General features: G+C 42.6%; 1 protein-coding gene and 1 non-coding gene across 2 annotated transcripts; one reads left to right on the top strand and one right to left on the bottom strand.

The window, feature by feature from the left end:
• Positions 1-6,504: 6,504 nt before the first annotated feature.
• Positions 6,505-6,576, bottom strand: trnav-uac. Its single transcript has one exon. It is a non-coding gene; the product is annotated as a tRNA-Val (tRNA).
• A 2,720-nt stretch (positions 6,577-9,296) lies between these two features.
• Positions 9,297-14,201, top strand: LOC103190550 (deleted in malignant brain tumors 1 protein-like). The gene is given in 8 exon segments (XM_042344769.1): positions 9,297-9,504; positions 9,861-9,926; positions 10,542-10,853; positions 11,789-11,923; positions 11,926-12,102; positions 12,681-12,758; positions 13,197-13,385; positions 14,038-14,201. Coding segments are annotated over 8 exon segments (1,329 nt in total).
• Positions 14,202-21,262: the final 7,061 nt, after the last annotated feature.

The following is a 21,262-nucleotide window of genomic DNA, read 5'->3' as shown; positions in this document are numbered from 1 at the left end:
CGAAGATGTGATGAGGCGCTGTATCAAATGATTCTTTTTATTATTTTATTACTATTTTACTATTTTATTGCAATGATTGTTTTTTATTATATTTTTTATCGTAATATCGCGCCTTATCGCATCGTTGAAACGTCTCAAAGAAATAATAAATAAATAAAATCAATAAAATCAATAAATAAAAAAGAAATAAAAAAATAAGATTATTGTTATTACAAGTCGACCAAAAAGTAGTGATATCTACCCTAATAAAGAGATATTTACCGCTTCCATTTTGGTCGCAGCTTTGCTGAGGAAATTAGTAAGATATCAGCCAGGCTCGGTCTCTCTCTCTCTCTCCTCCGAATCAGGAGGATGTGGGTTTGAGACCCCTCTCCCCTCTTACACACACACAAACACTCACACTCAGCGCTAATGGCGAGAGAGAGAGAGTGCCGCATTTCTGTAGAAGCTAAACCACCTTAAAAAAATAATAATTTGGTTACCTAATCCCTGAATGTTTGTGGGACATTACCATGCGGAATTGGCTGCCGCACCAACAAAAGACAGTCACTACACTTTACGGTATATTCCTTGAAGCGCTTTGAGATACCTTTCAACAATGGGATCAGGCGCGATATTGAATGCCATGATTATTGTTATTATTAGTAGTATTATCTAAATATATCATATATATACATCACAATTTCTCTGAGGCTTATTAGACATTATAATGTTATCACAACTTTGTGGTCACCCTGGATATTTTGTGTCAGGCTCGCTCAGGAGTTATCGCCCTCTTAGAGACTAGTCTTGACCCCAGTCATGGCTTTGAACTCAGATTGTCCAAGGTAATGCTCCAGTGCAGTGTCCTGCGTTGTCGGAGGTGATTTACTTCTTTAAGCCTTGCTCATGTCTGCCTGGTCAGGTCGACAGACAAAATCCAGTGGCACTATTCCAAAAGAGAAGATGGTTTCTCTCTCTCTCCCGGTGCTCTGGCCAACAATCCCCCAAATAAAATTAGTCACCCACCTGTTTGTAGGACGTTGTTACGAGCAATTGACTCCTGAGTTCGCCCAGTGTCCATCGGTAGATAATATAAGTAATATATAATATATTACGTCTGTTTGGAATGAATAATATTATATGCAAATTCATTTGATTTGCCTTTTTATGTCATCTACATAAATATTATTTTTTTTCTTTTTCTATTTGTATATTACAGTTAGCTCGTGAATATAATTATTACTACACGGTGTCAAGAACTACGTTTTGGTAGAGGTCCTATGAGAATCGGATCTGTCAGCAGTATAGAAAATTGAAGGGTCTTGTAACGGTCGTTTTAGGAGAGAGAATACAATTGATATGTTTGCAAGAATAACAATTGTAGATTTGCCACCAGAGAGAGATCTGGGTTTAATTCCTGGGCAAGGTGAAATCTTGAGCAAGTTTTCTAACTCCGCACTCCCCCTGTTTAGCAGTAAGTAGAAATCCTGGTGTTAGTCAATCGGTAGATCGCTTTTCGGGAGGTAATATTTCCTTAAAAGATGTGATAAATTGGTCACTCAATCCACGACTGGTTGTGGGACACTGCTGTACAAAATTGGCTGCCTGCATTTCACCCACAAAGTATACCGTCAATTCAATTCACAGCATATTCTGCAAAGCACTTTCAGGCGTCTCGAAAATGGGAAAATGCGACGAGGCATCTCGAAAAGGCGCGTGAAATGCAAGAATTGGTTTATTTTATTGATTTCAACCCTTGCCTTCTGGGCCGACAAAACTAATTGTTCTTTCGGAGGCACAGCAACAGTGTGGATGGCATGTGCTCTGCAATGTTCTATGGTTTTGTCTTATTACCTTTTGAAGCGATCTATGAACTTGGCTTAGACACGCTTAGTGCCAGACAACTCTATATGTTCTTGTTTTAAAACAGGTTCCATTTTAAAAGCTTGATAAATTAGATGTTCATCTAATTGCCTCTTCAGGATGTTTACGGATTCCACATCTACCTGTGTTTCAGGTAGACAATTTCAAGTCCAAACAACTCGCTGTAACCTAAATAGCGGGATGAATATACATGAGCTGTTGGGATGTAGAATTTGCTACCAAGTAAAGTACTCGACACAAGATCCAGTGTGTTTCAACTGGAAGAAAGATAGCTTGAAATGGCATAGCACCCTTTAAGTGGGGTAGCATCTCAGAGCTCTTAAAAGTGGGAGGACTTGACGTTGAACCAGGGAGAGACGGGAGGTGATCAGACAACGTGCTACCTCGTGTGCCTGGTGCTGTATAGCTGCAAGATTTTGAATTCGTTTTTATTGTAGTTACATCACGATCGCTGTCACTGGATGGTCAGAAATAAGGAAAGAAGGTGTGAGGTTGAGGAAATATGTATGACTATTGAAAGGTATACGACAGACGAGGCTTAGAGTGAGTATGGGGCGGGGATGGGCAGAAGGACTCATGAAGAGTTTGCTGTGAGAGGCCAGACAGAGACGATGGGCAAAACGGACTGATTCCTGTAAATTTCAGCGAATGTGTTGGCCCGTGCCTACTTGTGGTTGTTCGTGATTATGTGAAACTTATGGCTTCTAGTTACTAATGCTTGGACCAGTGAAAATAATCTTTTAACATTTACCCTATTTCAGTAAGCCTTTATCACCTAAATTGAACTTTCAATTGGAGCATATTGAGCATTGGAAGGAGCACTGACTGGACTAAATGCACTGCTCCCCCTCCATCTGTCACAAAATACCATTCGTGGGAGAATGAGATCGAAGAGGCCAAAGGGCTTCGGTCACCAAAACAATCTTCTAATTCCCGATACCTTTCCCCGTTTCAGGCCCTCAAGTCGATAGTCAAGCTAAGAAACTAGGTGAGTATTATGCTATTATTTAATTAGTTATTGGCTCCCCAGCGACACCGTTCATAAAATCCGATTAAATTAAAAGGTCGCCGTGCCCACAAAACTCCCTACTGCTATCACTCCAGCCTAGAGATGTCCTCTCGACATAAAAAGGTGCTAACTCTGCTGTATATGCAGTTTGTTGCTGATGTTGTACTTGTCAGGCTCCATTGCAGAATAGATCGTGTTCACAAACCCTGACACTCACATACCAAATCCACACCTTTCTGTCCACTGTCTTCGGCCTCAACAACCTCAACAACTTGTGGATACATCGCCCCTCACTTAGGGTAGCGCCTCAGAGCGCTCAACTGTTAACCCCCTACCAACCCATCCGCTCCCTCCGCTAGGCCGGCTCTGGTCTGCTCCACGTCCCCCGCCCCACCCGCCCCACCGTTGGCGGGAGAGCCTTCAGCCACTCTGCCCCCAACCTCTGGAACTCCATCCCCCAATCACTCCGCCTCGCCCCCTCCTTAGCCTCCTTCAAGTCCTGCCTCAAAACCCTCCTCTTCAACCATGCCATCGGTCATTTCTCTTCCCTTCTCCCCCCCTGACCCCAGCTCGGGTCTAAAATGCTGTTACACTGTCCAGCGCCTTGGGTCGTCCTCCAGACGTGAAAGGCGCTATACACATGTAATCCTGTTGTTGTTGTTATGGAGCACAACGGGGGGGAGGGAGGTGACCGCAGGCTCCAGGACACTACCAGGAAAGTGTTCCAGATTTTCAGGGCAGTGTGGTTGAAAGTGCTGCCTCCGATGGTGAAAAGGAGGGCAAACGAATATATAGGAGGCTTCCCGCTCATCTCCTGGGTCTCTCTCGTCACCATTGCTGGCCTTGCTTTCACCTGCCATGCCTTAAACCTATAGAATTCAAGTTAAACACTTTGACCGTGTCTATGGTCAACTCTCCTATCCCACAGGCTGTGCGCCAAGCAAGCTCTACCCTGTTAAGCGCTTAGCAATGCTATCCCGTGCGAAAGGAACTACACACATACAAGTTGATGTTGTTGTTGCTGTGATGAACTATTCCACAACTTCAGTACATCTGACGTTCAGTCTGTCCTAGACTTATTTCTCTCCCTCACAATACTGAATAAAGAGGAATATTTCCTCAGTTTGTTTGCTTTTTACCCCGTGTTTGTGGGACCCGTGAATGTCTTCCATCTGAGCATGACAATTTTAATATGTACCAACTGACTATTTTGACTGAGAAACCGGTGTAAACAGAATGTGAAACGATCTCTTCCCTGTCCGCTCTGTCTCCACCCTAAGTAGCCCCTATTTTTACAAACCTCAGGAACACGACTTTAATATCCTCGTCTTTTTCTTCAAATCATCTCAATGTTTTATAGGCTTCTCCAGCCAGCTCTACAATCCCAACCAGATTCCAGTTCACGTTTACCTTTCGAGGAGCATCAATTATCCAATCATGATAGTATTGTCCCACATCCCGCTAGACCTTTAATGTCACGTGTCAGACGACAACATGTGGCTGCAGCATCTTCAAATCTATTTTATTCTGAAAACTATTGCCAAAGTCCCATTCTTGATGATCCTTGTATTGGATGTAATGCCTCGACATAGCCTACAAATGGGTCCAAGTGCTTTGCGGTATTTAATGTGTGAAGAGTAACAACAACAGCAACAACAACAACAAGATTACAGGTGTATAGCTCCTGTCACAGCAGGAGGATGTCCCAAGGCACTGGACAGTGTACAACATTTCAGACCTAAGCCAGGGTCAGGGACGGAGAGAAGGGAAGGGAGGGTAAGGGGGGTGACCGATGGCCTGGTCGAAGAGGAGGGTCTTGAGGCAGGTCTTGAAGGAGGCTAAGGAGTGGGGGGGGGGGTGGGAGGGAGTGAGGCGGAGTGATTGGGGATGGAATTGCAGAGGTTGGGAGCAGAGTGGCTGAGGGCTCTCCCACCAATGGTGGAGCGGGTGGGTCAACGGGGATTTAGAAGCAGGCCGGAGTCGGCTGAGCGGAGGGAGCGGGCGAGTTGGTAGGGGGATAGGAGGTCACAGAGGTAAGGTGGGGCGAGACCGTGGAGGGCTTTGGAGGTGAGGACCGGGATCTTGATCAATTCAAATGAACGCCCCACCTGGTGTGTGATATTCCCGCAGGACATTTAAGACTGGCGAACGGACGCAACCCGTGCGTCGGGAGAGTGGAGCTTTTCCACAATGGACGATGGGGCAGAGTGTCTGGCTATAGGGGCTGGGATATGCGGGCCGCGGCTGTGGTGTGCAAGGAGCTGGGCTGTGGAGCGGCTGAGTTGGCATTGAGGACAACTCACTTTGGCGCAGGCTCAGGTCCCGTTGTGACGTACGACGTTAAGTGCAGAGGGAGCGAATCTGCATTGAGGGATTGTCCCTCGAAACCCTGGAGTCACTATCCTGGGTCACACACCTACGATGTCGGCGTCATCTGCTCAGGTAAATACCTCTCTCTCTCTCTCTCTCTCTCCGATCATTTTTCAGCTCTTCTGTTTGTGGCAAACCAGAGTTTGAGAAACTCTGATAACAACAACAACAACAAGATTGCATTTATAGAGCGCCTTTCACATCGGGAGGACGTCCCAAGGCGCTGGACAGTTGGGTTGGGACTCGAGCAGGGGGGAAATGGTCAGGGTGAGGGGAGGCAAGGGAGGGAGCGAGGAGGGGTAGAGAGTCGAGAGGGGAGCTCAAGGCACGGGCAAGAGAAAGGTCTTGAAGGAGGAAAGGGCAAAGGCACTGAGGGATGGAGTTCTAGAGCCTCGGGGCTGAGAGGCTGAAGGCCCGGCCACCGATGGTAGGGCAGTTAGGGCGGGGGATGTGGAGCAGACCGGAGCCAGAGGAACGGAGGGTACGGGCAGGTATGCATCCCATCATATGTCAGTTTATTATTATTAAATCCCCATTTTTTTTTGGTGGGGGGGGTGTCAGGCTGCCCCCACCTCCCACCCTCAGCGCCCCATCCCCAAACTGTGAAGCGTAATGACTATGTATCGTCTGAGACAGTTAGCTCGAGAAAAGCAAAACTTTTTTCAAGAATGCAGCAAATTGTAATTGCGCAGCACGTGGACTGTTGAAGAAAGTTTTGCTTTTCTCGAGCTAACTGTCTCAGACGACTCATAGTCATTACACTTCACAGTGGATCTTGTGAAGATCTTTGCGACGTCCCACTGTTGTAAACGGCAGAATATCAAAAATGAGGATTATTAGAAACTGAAATTTAATTTGCAAATGGTAAGGCAGGGCAGAGGGGCCTGTGATACTGTCATTCTGTCAATGTTACCCTGTTTTGTAATCCTTAGTAATATGAAAATAGTATATGTATATATAATATATATAATATGTATATATAATATTTAATATATTATTATTTAATAATAATAATAATAATAATCCTTGCATTTGATATAGCGCTTTTCACGTCGAGAAGACGTCCAAAAGCACTTCACAGAACACACTGTAAAGTGAATTGACTGTATATTTGTGGGCGAACGCGGCAGCCAATTGCACACAGCAATGTCCCACAAACAGTCGTAGATTGAAAAGGACCAATTTATTATTGTTTTTGGTTTTGGAGGGATTATTGTTAGGCTCTGTGTGGAGTAAGGAAACTTGCCCAAGGTTTGGCCCTGACCTGCCGGGAATTGAACCCAGGTCTCTCGCTTGTAAAGCGAGTGCTCTAACCACTGAGCTACAGGACTCCGCTACAGAACTATATGTGTGTATATCTACATCGTTTAATTGAAGGGAAATGGAGAGGTCTGTCCCTTTAATTAGATTCAGGGTAAGAAAAAGCTTGCAAACGATTTTGTGGCAGAAACTGTTTTGGGAAAGCATTAGTGAACGCAATACATGAGGTGCCCTGGTTGCATCACGCACTGGGCTCACGATTACTTGATTGACCGGCAGTTAACAAACATCCTGGAAAGCCACGTGGATCTCGTACGTGAAAAACCCTCAAATTTCGGACCAATAAAAAAAGCAAAGCTCGTGCACCTCGTGGTCTCTGTCAAATGGTCGTCATCCAGTACGTAAAGACATATACAAGATTACTGCACAAATCAGGGTTGGTTTAATTACTTTATAATAATGTAGTATTGTGCTGCTAGATGTTATGTTTGTGAAGTCCTGTAGCTCAATGGTTAGAGCACTCACTTTGCAAGTGAGAGACCTGAGTTCAATTCCAGGCAGAGGGCGAAACCTTGGGCAAGTTTCCTTACTCCACACAGAGCCTAATAATAATCCCTCCAAAACCAAAAACAATAATAAATTGGTCATTTTCAATCTACGACTGTTTGTGGGACATTGCTGTGCGCAATTGGCTGCCGCGTTCGCCCACAAATGTACAGTCAATTCACTTTACAGTGTGTTCTGTGAAGCTTTGGGACGTCCTCCCGACGTGAAAAGTGCTATATCCAATGCAAGGATTATTATTATTATTATTATAGTCATCGTGTTAGTTATATTTGATCCCAATGTTGTATGTCTTAAATTGTAGTATTTCTTATATGTAAGATAGCCTTTGGGTTGTTAGATCTTAATAAAGAGCTGTTGTTTTTGCTGAGTGTATCCTGAAGTCTCTGTAATATTCGAAGCAAGGAACGAAATAAAGTGCTGAGCTGGCGACATCGGTGTTCCAACAGATTCCGATTCGACATCCCAGTTACGGGGATCGGAGTCATCTGCGAATACCTGTCCGATTGATCCATTCGGACTCAGTTGAGACACCTTGGAACAGGGACTCACATTGACAGGCTTAGAATAGAGCAGAGGCCACTTAGTAAGTAAGCGTTAGTAAAATTTGCAAGCGAAACAAGGAGTGAGAACCGTCACAATTCCCCTCCTCGTCCTCTGAGCCCCGCCATTTCACGGCAGCTACTGTTAAACTCTTTAGGATGTCCCCCTGACGTATCGGGCAGGACACGATTGTATATTGTGTTGTTTTGAAGCTGGGTAAAACACTTGGAGGTAAATTTGTTTTGCACGACGCTGCATCAGTCATAAATCTACATGTCGATTCCTGACTCTGCATTTCTGAGCATTGGTTTCAGCGTTCACCTGTTTGCTGTCGGTACCCAATGTCTCCGTCAATCACAAGTCGTTAACGGCCTTTGCTGGTGTTGCTTGTAATTCACACTTGTCAATTCTTCCTCTACAGAATTGCATCCCCCCAGATTAATCGGTGGCAATAACAACTGTTCTGGCAGGGTTGAGTTGCAGTACGAACATAAATCCGGAACTATCTGCGATTATTATTGGGATTTACAGGCCGCCGATGTGGTCTGTGGGCAACTAGATTGTGGGATCGCTTTGTCAACTGGTCGTGGAGCACAGTTTGGGAAGGAAACAGGTCTTATCTGGAAAACTGACTTCAATTGCGTGGGTAACGAATCCCACCTGTGGGACTGTCCTGTGTCATTCTGGAGGGAATTCAGCTGCACACATGAACACGACGTTAGTGTTGTATGTTCGGGTGAGTGAAATAATAACAATAATAATCCTTACATTTGATACAGCGACATATCACGTCTTTGAGACACTCAACCCACTGCACAGAATATACTGTAAAGGGTCGCGACTCTTGTGTTTGGTAAGCAAGAAAGCCAATAACTACAAAACAGTTGAGACATTCTCTTTCAAACCATAAAAAGTCAAGCTTTTCTAAAACAGCTGGTTGTTTGTTTTAGAGAATTTGATCCAATATAAGAGTAACATTTGTTGATGAATTATTACTCAGGTGTCACGGATGCCAACAGTCTCAGTCTCTAAAACTGAGCACAAACCAAATGCCTGGCTTCCTCGGATTTTTGAAATAAACAGCTTTGCCCTGAGTCTGTAAAAATATATGAATTATATTACTGCAAACTGGAGCGGAGCCAGCAAAGACTACACAAGGGTTACTCCTCGTTGCCACATTCTAGTCTGGACCTTATGGAGAACACCCTCTGGTTTTAAGGCTGTGACGATAATGCTCATCAGCTATAATTCCAATGATTTTTTTTCCAATATTTTCCTATCATTAACATTTCTTATGCTCCTACTACATTAGTAGCATTCTGTTGGGTTTTGGGCTGGATGCTGCTGCTGTCACTTCCGTTGCAGTGTGTGTTATTCTGTGCTGTTTTATGTGTTGCTTTGGGTGCGAGTATCATCGCAGTCTGTGAAAGGCTCTCTACTCTCTACGTTATTATAGAGCTTTCTATGTGTATTGTCACCTCATGACTGTCAGTGCGTGGTGATGCGAAGCTGTGATTATCTTGCCTTCAGCTCTCGCACGTTTTTGAGCGAGTAACTAACGATGGAAATCGTTGCAGGTAAAGAGTGGCATTTACGGTTAGAGAACGGAGGGAGCCGCTGTGACGGGCGAGTGGAGGTTTACCATGACGGCACCTGGGGCAAATTGCTGGATGATTCGTGGAACATGCCAGATGCAGATGTCGTCTGTCGACAGCTGAACTGTGGCTCTGTGATTTCAGCCTACAATTCTTCCCAGTATGGGGAAGGCGCTGGACCTGTGCTGATCGATAATGTTCAGTGTGCGGGAAACGAGACACATATTTGGAACTGCCCACATTCCACAGTGGCTCCATCCACCGGGAGCAGCCATGACGTGGGAGTTCTTTGCTCAGGTGAGTGCATTTGTTTTTACCGATAAATATAATCAATCAGCGTCATCGAAAATATTATAGAATATCATTGCAAAATACCTTACAATGTGCCTTCCTGACGGTGAGTGCCTTTTCCTCCATCGATGTAGAAACAACATGGAGCAACATACCCTCGACAATTAATCATGGAATTATTTCACGTGTGGTGTTGCGAATGTGCTGTGCCAAGAGAATGACATTCAATACCTAATGAAGTTTCATACGCACTCATTAAATTGACTTAACAATTAATTTTTGCGTTGCTGCATAATATTAAAACGCATCTGTTGTGCTTCTTCCCAAATGGAAACCTGATGTTTTGTTTAACTTTGGAACAGATCACACACAGATGAGGCTGAACCAATCAACTGGGAATACAATTGATGTTGAACTGCAGTATACAAGTAAGTAACCTTTTACCAATAATTGCAATTTCAGGACTAGGTTTTAACTAGTACTGGTTGTCACTAGTTTGGCGAATCGCTTTTTGAGGGGTGGTAATAATTCTTTAAAAAAAATACAAAAATTTGGTCACTCAATCCACGACTGTCTGTAGGACACTGCTGTACACCATTGGCTGCCCCGTTTCACTCACAAAATATTCAATCGATTCAATTTACAATGTACTCTCTGAAGCACTTTGAGATGTCTCAAATATGTGATAATGTGCTTGATGAATCGCAAGGATTAATATTATTATTTAACTGTATTTTGCATTTGAGTAACTTTTATTCTGAGATTGTTTGTGAGCAATATACAGTGCTAGCGCCGGCTTATATAATTCAGAACTATTTGACTAAAAGAGATTGGGCTGCCCATGACTGATGATCTACTCTACCATAGCACACCCAGATCATCTTGAGATCTCTCGAAGATGTGAAAAGCACTATATCAAATGCAAGGATTATTATTATTATTATTTTATTATCTCTCCTACATCCACTTGATCATTTATATGAAACCGTGTAAACTGCTGCACGTTACACCTTGAATCAAACTTTGTTCATGTTCAATGGAAGATGTTCAGATCAGACTGATGGACGGTGGGAGTTCGTGCGCTGGGAGAGTGGAGATTTACTACAATGGTACCTGGGGAACGGTGTGCGACGACTCCTGGGGATCACTTGAGGCGGATGTTGTGTGTAAGCAGCTGGGATGTGGATCTGGAGTTAACGCAACAGCTGCTCCCTCTTGCGGACGAGCCTCAGGGCCAGTTTGGTTGGATGAGGTGAGATGTTCAGGAAAGGAATTGGCACTCTGGGAGTGCGCCTCGTCTCCATGGGGGCAGCACGACTGTGATCACAAAGAAGATGTGAGGATTGTGTGTACAGGTAAGAGCTTAAAACGCCTTGAGTTACGCCATCACTATAGGGGTGTCAGCCGGGCTCTGTTACCAGCACTCCCACCGTTGAGTCAGTAGGTTGTGGGTTCAATCCCTACATGGGGTTAATCATGGAAAAGGCTGACAATCGAATCGAAGAGATGCTGCTGAGGCCGTCATTACCTTTAGGGTTAGGGTTGGGTTAGGGCAGGGTTAAGTGACAATAAAGTGACAATAAAGATTTTCAAGTGACAACAAAAATCCCCCGAGCACTTTGGAGATGGCGAACGAGTTTCTCCTGGTGCCCTGGTCAACAATCCTGAAGATCAAACATGGTCATTATATTTAACGCTGGTACTGGGATATTTGAGCTTTGCTGAATCTGTATAGTTATGCTGTCAAAACCTCTAAAAACTGTGGAGCGTGTGAAATTCCACAATGTCCTTTATCGGATATAAGGAGTATTATCAGTTAAAGGTTATTTGAAACGTCCAATGCAATATTTTGAAGGCCACCTACAGATTTTTTTGCAGGATCTGTAATAGAGTTAATTCCACAAACGCTGCTCCGCATGAAACGAAACAGTAAATAAATCGAAAACTTTAATTAAAAACCATTATTGTGAAGTCCTGTAGTTCAGAGCGAGAGACCTGGGTTCGATTCCGGCCGGGAATTGAACCCAGCTCTCTCGCTCTGAACTACAGGACTTCACAATGATGTTTCCTTACTCCACACGCCTGATCATAATCCCTCAAGAAAGTAGAACAATAATAAATTGGTCATTTTCAATCCACGGCTGCTTGTGTGGGACGTGCTGCTGTGCCCAATTGGCTGCCGCGTTTCGCCCACAAACACACAGTCAATTCGCTTTGCAGCATATTCTGTGAAGCGCTTTGAGACGTTTAGAAGATCTGAAAAGCTCTTATTACCATTGTTCCTTCACAGAGCACAAGGAGCTTCGGCTGGTGAATGGGCAACATTCCTGTGAGGGGAGGGTGGAAGTGTTTTACAATGGGACTTGGGGCACAGTCTGCTCGGACTCCATGGGAATCAAAGCTGCTCAGGTGATCTGCAAACAGTTGATTGTGGCCGAGCTCTGGATACTACTGATTCGGATCAATTTGACAAAGGATCTGGACCTATTTGGCTGGATGACATAGACTGCAATTCACAGGAACCCTTCCTGTGGCTGTGTTCCTCACCACCTTGGGGTGAACACAACTGTGAGCATTCGGAGGATGTGGGCGTCGTTTGTTCAGGTAACAAAACATGTTCCTCAGGAAACATTTCTGAGTCAATATTTCATTTGTGTTTTACATCAAGGCTGAGACTGATAGATTTTTAAAATATAGAGGGATTAGGGGATATGGGGATAGGGCAGGTAATTAGACTTATGTCAGAAGATCTTATCGAATGGCGGGGCACAGGCTCGGGGGACCGAATGGCCTACTCCTGCTCTTAATTCTTATGTTCTTATGTTCATATTTGAACCATTTTGTGTATACATGTATGTGGAGTCCTGCAGCTCAGTGGTTCCAGCACTCACCTCGCAAGCGAGACACCTGGGTTGAATTCCAGGCAGGGTGAAACCTTGGGCAAGTTTCCTTACTCCAAACGCATGATAATAATCCCTCAAGAAAATAAAGCAATAATAAATTGGTCATTTTCAATCCACGGCTGTTTGTGGGGACAAATTGGCTGCCGCGTTTCGCCCATCAACATACGGTCAATTCGCTTCACAGTTTATTCTGTGAAGCGCTTTGAGACGTCGAGAAGACGTGAAAAGCGCTATATCAAATGCAAGAATTATTATTATTATTATTATGTTTAATTGCAGAGAAAGCTACACAAAAAAAAACAGATCATGCCAAACAGTGCGCTGGGAGTTCACCTGATCAGCGGCACCACCTATCAGGTACCGGAATGAGAAATAAATGAACGAACAGAACTCGTATTTGCTGTGAATCTATTCGCATCAGGAGGATGTCTCAACATGCTTCACAGTATCTACTGTAACATGCGTTGACTGCACGCTTTTATAGGATAAATGTTTTAGATGATAATGACATGGAATTATATTTTATAATAAAATACACGTATTTTTATTTGTGTGAGAGGTTAACAGGTGTGCGATATGAATCCCTCCAAAACAAAAAAAAATAATAAATTGGTCATTTTCAATCCGCGACTCTTTGTGGGACGCTGCTGTGCGCAATTGGCTGCCGCGTTTCGTCCACAAATATACAATCAATTCACTTTACAGTCTATTCTGTGAAGCGCTTTGAGACGTCAAGAAGACGTGAAAAGCGCTATATCAAATGCAAGGATTATTATTATTATTATTATTATTCAGGGCAGGAGTTGCGGTTGGTTGGAGGAAGCAGTAATTGCTCCGGAAGAGTTGAGATACTGAGCAATAACAAGTGGGGGACGGTTTGCGACGATGCCTGGGATGTACGAGAGGCCAGTGTGGTTTGCAGACAGCTGGACTGTGGGCCCCCAGTGAAGGCTGTGGGTCAGGCTGGGTTTGGATCAGGCGCTGGTCAGATATGGCTGGACCAGCTTCACTGCAGAGGAAGTGAATCCTTTCTGTGGGATTGTGTCTCTCCGTTCCCGGCTCGAAGTGACTGTAGTCATAAAGAAGACGCCGGTGTGGTTTGCTCTGGTAGGGGAGGGATCCGATCCCTCAATAGTTTGTTATCTTTTCTTGACAAATGCAGATTTAACTCTGGGATGGCTTAAAAGGCAGGAATAGAATCATCACTGGATTAACTGTGTATGTGATGTGTTGCAGGTCATGTACCTCCCAGCCAGGCAATCCGTCCTACCTATTTTGGTAAGTAATATAGGTATTTGTCTTCTCGATAATATGTCTAACTTTCCCAGATACTATCACTTGATATTGTCATTTAACCTAAAAAAAATGAAAGACACTTAAATCCCGTATATTTGTAAACTGACTCCCAGAAGTGATCTTATTTTAGGAGTTAATGAGACTGTTTAACTTCAATTGTTGTACAGTTGTTAAGCTGGCGTTGACACTCTTCTGACGACGCCGGCATACACTTTATAACACTTGACCCAAGAAAGATAACTTTCAGTAAAGTATTTTTCATTACAGTTTCGAAAGTGTATTTCGACTATTCAATGTTATAAACAGGAAACGACAAATGTTATGTCCTTGATTTGCGAAGCTCAGCTGATTGGGACGGTCAACATTCCAGTTGCAGCCTGCATCGTGCTCGGACTCCTGTTAGCAATGGTACTGTTTGCGCTGATGGTACAGACGGACACCAATTCTTCGGGAAGAGGTGAGCCTGGTTACCTGGTCTCAGGATCGCCTTCAGGAGCTTGCTGATTAATTCAGATAAAACCAACTTGTGTCCCATTCATACCCATGTCTCTTTTGTCTCTTGATACTATCTCGATTTCATTCCATAGCTTCACATGGATCTGTAAAGATGCACCAACGGAAATTAAAGACGTACACACTCAAATACGGAGATCCTACACAAACACAGATGCATAAACGCACGCACAGACACAAATAGACATAGACATATACTGAACACACTAACATATGTTACACACACGAATACACAGACAAACAGGTACACACTCATAAAATCACAAAGCCACACATATGTAAACACACCAGCACCCAGTGATATGTAAACATGCATAGGTACTTATCTGAGCGTGAAGAGCAACGCAAACTCATATGCACATTAAAATAAAAACATGCAGAAATATGCACATTGAGTCCTGTAGCTCACTGGTTAGAGCACTCGCTTTGCAAGTGAGAGACCTGAGTTCAATTCCAGGCAGAGGGCGAAACCTTGGGCAAGTTTCCTTACTCCACACAGAGCCTAATAATAATCCCTCCAAAACCAATAATAAATTGGTCATTTTCAATCCACGACTGTTTGTGGGACATTGCTGTGCGCAATTGGCTGCCGCGTTCGCCCACAAGTATACAGTCAATTCACTTTACAGTATATTCTGTGAAGCGCTTTGGGACGTCCTCCCGACGTGAAATGCGCTATATCAAAATGCAAGGATTATTATACATAAACACGCAATAGTAAGGATAAGATACTGATTTTATTTCAAATATCAAAAGCCATGTTACACTATCCAGATTTATATGTAGTTCCATTTCAAACTCCATTGTGCAATTTAATATTTTAATTTCTGTACACGTCAACTTCCAACAGATGAGAAATGTCCAACTGCTCGTTTGTATCACTCAATTTATGAAGAAATTGAGGAACGACCAATCAGAACCGGAACCTTTGAGGCCCGCTCCATCCTGTATGTACTTTACATTCATGTTTATTGCACTCAAATTATTGTACAGACAACATTGGTATAGTTTCTCTGCAGTTACCCTGTGGAATCCCTTTATTACTTTAAAATCCTCCATCAGATCACCTCTCAACATTCCAGACTCAAGGACATGGAGACCAAGCAACTTGTCCTCATAATTTAATTTAACTCTTTGAGCCTTTGTGCTCCACTTGCTTCAAAGCTAATATATCCTTCCTGAAGGTACCAAAACTGAACACGGTCTCCAGATGGAGTCTGACCAAGGCTCTGTGTAGTTGAAGCATCATTCCCTTTCCATTATATTCCAGCCACCTTGAGATAAAGGCCAACATCCCATTAGCCCTTTTGATAACTGTTTGTATCTGTGAGCGTGTTTATAGTGATACCTGGGCATTCAAATCCCTTTGCTCCTCCACAGTCCTTAGTTCCCCTCATTTAGAAAATATTCTTTTTTTCCCTATTTTTGGATCCATAGTGGACGACCTTGAATTCCATCTGCCGCAATTTTGCCCACTCACTTAATCTGTCTAAGTCCCTTTGTATCTTCCTGCTCCCATCTCCACAATTTGCTGTGACTCCTAACTTTGTGCATGTTAGGATATAAAACTCTGTTACTTCATCCAAGTCATCTATAAATATATACATATATATATATGGTGTAAAGCTGAGGCTCCAGAACACACCACTGGGGAACACCACTTGTCACATCTCATCAATCAGTGAACATTCTCCCTCTTGTCAACCTTGTGGAACCTTCAGAAAGTCCATATAGACGACATACATAGACACTGTCTTATCCACCATGTTAGTGACCTCCTCGAAATATTCGATGAGATTCGTCAGACGTGACCTAACCTTCACAAATCTACGCTGACTCTCTTTGATTAGTGCTTGATCATACTTGTCCAAGTGCTCAGTCACTTTGTCCGATGAGAGATTCAAGTCACTTCCCCAGAATTGAAGTTAAGATGACATTTCTGTGGTTACTTGGATTCTCCCTCCCTTCCTCCTTAAATAATGGAGTGACATTTGCAATTCTCCAATCCAAGGACACATTTCCCAAACATAGAGAGTTTTGGGAAATTATGACTAATGCATCTGCAATTTCCTCCCCCTACTTCCTGTAATATCCTGGCGTAGAATCCATCAGGTCCTGGAGATTTGTGTATCTTCAGTCCCATTATTATGTCCATTACCATTTTTAAGCATTAAGTCCACTTGGTTCTTCAAAATATTCTTTCAATTGACCTGGTTAATAGAGATTGGACCTACTCAATACTTCAGTGGTCAGTCACTCAATTTTTAAACATGATCAATGATGCTTTCTGCCTTTACCAATTGAACATTGTTATATTACTTTATTTAATATACAGTAAAAAAAATCAATTTGATATTGGGCTTTGTTAATTCACAAAAACGAGTCCCACAGAAATTAATCTAAGCGATGGTGATTGTGTGTTTGTAGACCAGTGAATATCTAAAATAATTCCATTCAATCAAATACGTCATTTTATAGCCTAAACTGAGGCAATTATTAAAAACTCATATTAATGATATTTTACCACCTTTCGCCTGGCATCTTAAAGATTTTCATTTCACCGTCATCATATTGTTGAGCGGTTGAGCATCATTTTATAGATGAAAAATAATCTGTGTTCGACGGTTTCGGGTCACAGTGGCTGAAAAAGTGGTGGATTGGAGGCTGTTTGCCGGTCGAGGGGAGGGGCTGACCGGGTGGTGGATTGGGGAGTGAGGAGGTCGGAGAGGGAGGGAGGTACCAGGGAGTGAAGGGATTTGAACATGAGAGTGAGGATTTTGACTTCAAAAACCTCACTCTCATGTTCAAATCGATCCATGCGGTGAAGGGGAGCCAGTGGGGTCTGGGCCAGAGCTGGTGAGATGGGGGTACCAAGTTTCATCCAGGAAAGTACCCAGTCATGAAGTGAATAAAACAGTTTATCTGGGGGATTGTGGCCAGTATTCCAGAATAAACTCTATTTCACTTGTTTTCATCCCACCCCCACCCCTTCCTTGTCACCTTCAAGACCCACCCCTCAAGACCCTCTACTTCAACCGTGCTTTCCCCCCACCTCTCTCCCCCACTCCGACCCTCAGCTTGGGTCCGTAACTCTGTCTGCCCAGCGCCTTGGGACGTCCTCCCGACGTGAAAGGCGCTTTACAAATGTAATTTTGTTGTTGTTATTGTTGAATTGCACAGCGGGAAATTTACAGTCCACCTGAACAGTCCACAACACACAGCCCTTCCCCAGCACTGCAATGGAGCGTTTGCCAGAGCGTAAGCTTTAAGTCCCCGTTCAGCTTGAATTCGCCGACTGTTTGTGGGACACTGCTGTGCGCAATTGGCTGCTACGCTTCACCCACAAATATACAGTCAATTCACTTTACAGTCTATTCTGTGAAGCACTTTGAGACGTCGAGAAGACGTGAAAAGAGCTATATCAAATGCAAGGATTATTATTATTATTATTGTTACAATTGATAACCTTCTGACCCGGAGGACAGAGTGCTCCGAATTGAACCAGATTATCACGATAAAACAAGTTTTCATCTTCATTTAACATATCCCCCCAAAAAATAATTCAATACCTTTTCAGCATTGCTGTCTTAAAATATACATCATTGTATCCCAAATTGCGTGGATATCTGCTTCCTTTTCTATCTGAATGTTTGAATGTGTAAAACTGGCTCCCTGTTAACAGTTCACCTTCAGGAAGATTTACTTACTGCGGGAGATATTTAATCAGTAACACATCTCGGAGGAATGGACAGTAATTCCGATGATGTTGATAATAATCATAACAACAATCACAATTAATCTTAAATGTGATACAGTGCTTTCACGGCATTAGGACTTCTCAGTATACACTCCATGTGGAGTGTCGATATATTGTGTAGACCAGTCAGTATGTGTCTGCACCAAGGACTTTGTAATAGTATAGCTGGAGGATATTTAGCTTAGCTGTGTGATATATAAAGCCAGGCTAGAGACAGCACCATCACACATGAATGGAGATCGGTCAATACTATCACATCACTGTCTGAAATACGCTTCCCATTAAACCAGTTTTTTGGTCGATGTGAAATCTGAAACGGTTATCCTTCAGGTTGTTGAATTCATCTCCGAGGATTTGTATCATGTCAATAATTGCACCTACAAAACGGTGCTGTGATTTACCGACTGACACAGATTTCCTAGTTTCTATGACTTGTCAATGACAATCGAGATGTAATGAAGAAAATAAGCGTGTGCACCTCTATTCTGAATGCTTAAATATCACTGACTCCATTAAAACGAGTGAGGAGGATGTGAGGAGGAATTCCATCTTGAGCACCCAACCCTTTCAAGTGTTTCGAATTCTGATTGTAGTGAAAACACACAATGGTTATCTCTCCAGTCTGTATTTTCACACACATACATACCCTCACACAGAGCCACACACACGCACACACACACAAATACATACACACAAACACGCGCACCCAGACATGCATACAGGCACAGACACAGCACACACAAACACAAACTTACATACACCGACAGACAAACACAAATACACACACACATAGATACAGACATACAGACACACATATACACACAGAGACACACACATTCACACACACAGAGATACACATACATACCCACACAGAGATACACACATACACACACAGAGACATACATACACACACGCACAGACACTCACAGACACACAAACACTCACACGCACACAAAACACTCACACACAGTGACTCTGATCTTAGTATAATTACAATACATGGTGATTCTCTCCAGAGGGTGGACATCACACAGACAGTGATTTGCTGTTTCCCATTGACTCCAGTCAGTGCGATTATGATTATAATGACAGTGGGAATCAAAGGGAATCTCCCGAGCGCTGCACCGTCTGATCTTAACGTCCAAATCAATCGGGTTAGTTTAGGGTTTTGTGATTTACTGCATTGTTTCACACCACAGAAATCCGCCATCGACTGGCATTAATCATCATGGTGACATGTGTATTTGTGATCACAGTTTCAGTTGTGTTGAGTAAGGACTGATTCTAATGATTATACACCTTGACCAACGCAGTCAGTGATTCTAATCAATCACAATCCTGACTTGAGGCTGATGTTAGACTGAAGGCTACCGACAATTTGTAACTGCCTCACAGGATTCACTCCAATCGATGATGGACCTAAAATTAAAAACTCCTTGTCGAAAACTTCAGAGTAATGTGATTCCTGGTTAGATTTGACCAAAACTGTTTAATTGATTTGTTATCATTCTAAACTGTTTGGACCATATTTTCATTGACTCAGTGATCATTTTCCCCAACCTTTTCCCGCGGAACTTTTACTTTATTTTCCCGAATCAAAATCTGGATAAATCTAATTCTGTTATTGGAGAGTAAAGAGTTCTTCTTCCTTTGTAAATGTTGTGTCTATTGACAGAAACTTCATTGCAAGCAGTTGAAAATATTCTCTCAAAAAGTAGCTGGTGATTGAACCCAAGACATGGTCCCAGAAATCATCAGAGAAAAAATGCTGTGCTTTTACTTGTCACAAGGGGGATCAATATTATAATATTTAATGAGAATAATTCTTTCTTTCAAAGAATATTTTTGATTGTTTTGTCTGCTTTACAGAACCATTCACCTGAAGTTTCATCGCCTGTAATTCCTGATTATCCTAAATGGACAGACAAAAAGTTGGATATACATATTCCACAGAATTATACATACAGTTAATATGAAACAGTGTCAAATCCTTCTGTGATCACAAGTTTTCCTTTGGGCTCTGTGTAAAGCACGTTTCTATGATTTGCAGAATGAGTTATGTACATTTCAGGGTGAATATAATGTGTATTTTAAACATTGTAATAATTTTACTCCTGTATTAATGTTATCATATCACACAGAAAATGTTTGTAATTTTATCCTTTAATATTTTAATTTTGTGTTTATTTTAATGTTTATTCTTGCCTGTAATGGAGCTTTAGCATTGTTTTTTTCTTGTCATTTTAAAACCTTTATTATGATAAAATTGTTGGATTTTTGTTTATCTTATTTGTACAACCGTATAATATAAATCAAATGTATTTCTCTCCTAAAGAGAGACATTGGTCAAATGGTTAAAAAAATGGATAGTGTTTGAGATAAAGGGCTTATCAGAACCAGAAAATTCTGTGTTTTTTTTGTAAAAGTGCAGCGAGTGTTAGATTTCAGATTAATGCTAAAAGTACAGGAAGAGCAAACAAGATAAAAGAAAATTGATTTTTGTATGACAACACCCACCATGTCTCACCAGGGAGATTTCTGATGTTGACTGTTTATCTAACTCGCAATCAGATTGTCAATGATGAGTGACTCAAATGGTATTCAATAAATATCAAATAGTCATCGAACCTCCCAGTTGTGTTTTATTGTACTATCAAGCTTATCACTGGTGTCAGATACCCCTACACAAATCTGCCCCTGAACAGAATGGACAGCAAAAAAAATAGCAGATTTCTGATTTAAAATTTCCTGAGATTCTCAGTATTCTTATCAGCTATTATTATTATTATATTCTGTCCATCTGCAACCAGTGCTTGCTCTACCTCCTCGTCCCCGTTAACCTCTCTGCTACCTTTCACGCAGTTTAAGGTGACATTAATTTCTTTAAAAAGTTTCCTGGTGGATGTGCAAAATTAAAATTACAATCATCGAGCACATCACCTCCATTTAATCAAACGGATTAAACCTAAACCAGGAGAAGAATTACATTTGCTTTTAAAACCTCGGTAAATTTGGGGCTTCTTCAATTGTATGAAAAGGCGTGTGACCTCAGGCTGCAGAGACACTGGGGAAGGAGAGGGTGGTGGGGGGGGGGGGTCTGTGTGCACACACACATATGCATGGGGGAAATGACGCCTGTCACTATACAGTGGACACAAGGGATCACATTAATCGACTCAAACATTTATGTTTTTTCCTTGGAATCCAATGTAATCTTATCACTGCTTCCCCTTCTGACATCCCCCCTCCCACCCCCGAAACTCTCAGCTCGGGTCCGTAACTCTGTTCAGCGTCT

The sequence above is a fragment of the Callorhinchus milii genome, unplaced genomic scaffold (genome assembly GCF_018977255.1).
Source record: "Callorhinchus milii isolate IMCB2004 unplaced genomic scaffold, IMCB_Cmil_1.0 Scaffold30, whole genome shotgun sequence".
In the NCBI taxonomy this organism is placed as follows: domain Eukaryota; kingdom Metazoa; phylum Chordata; class Chondrichthyes; order Chimaeriformes; family Callorhinchidae; genus Callorhinchus; species Callorhinchus milii.
This window is presented reverse-complemented; position numbering and strand designations above follow the sequence as displayed.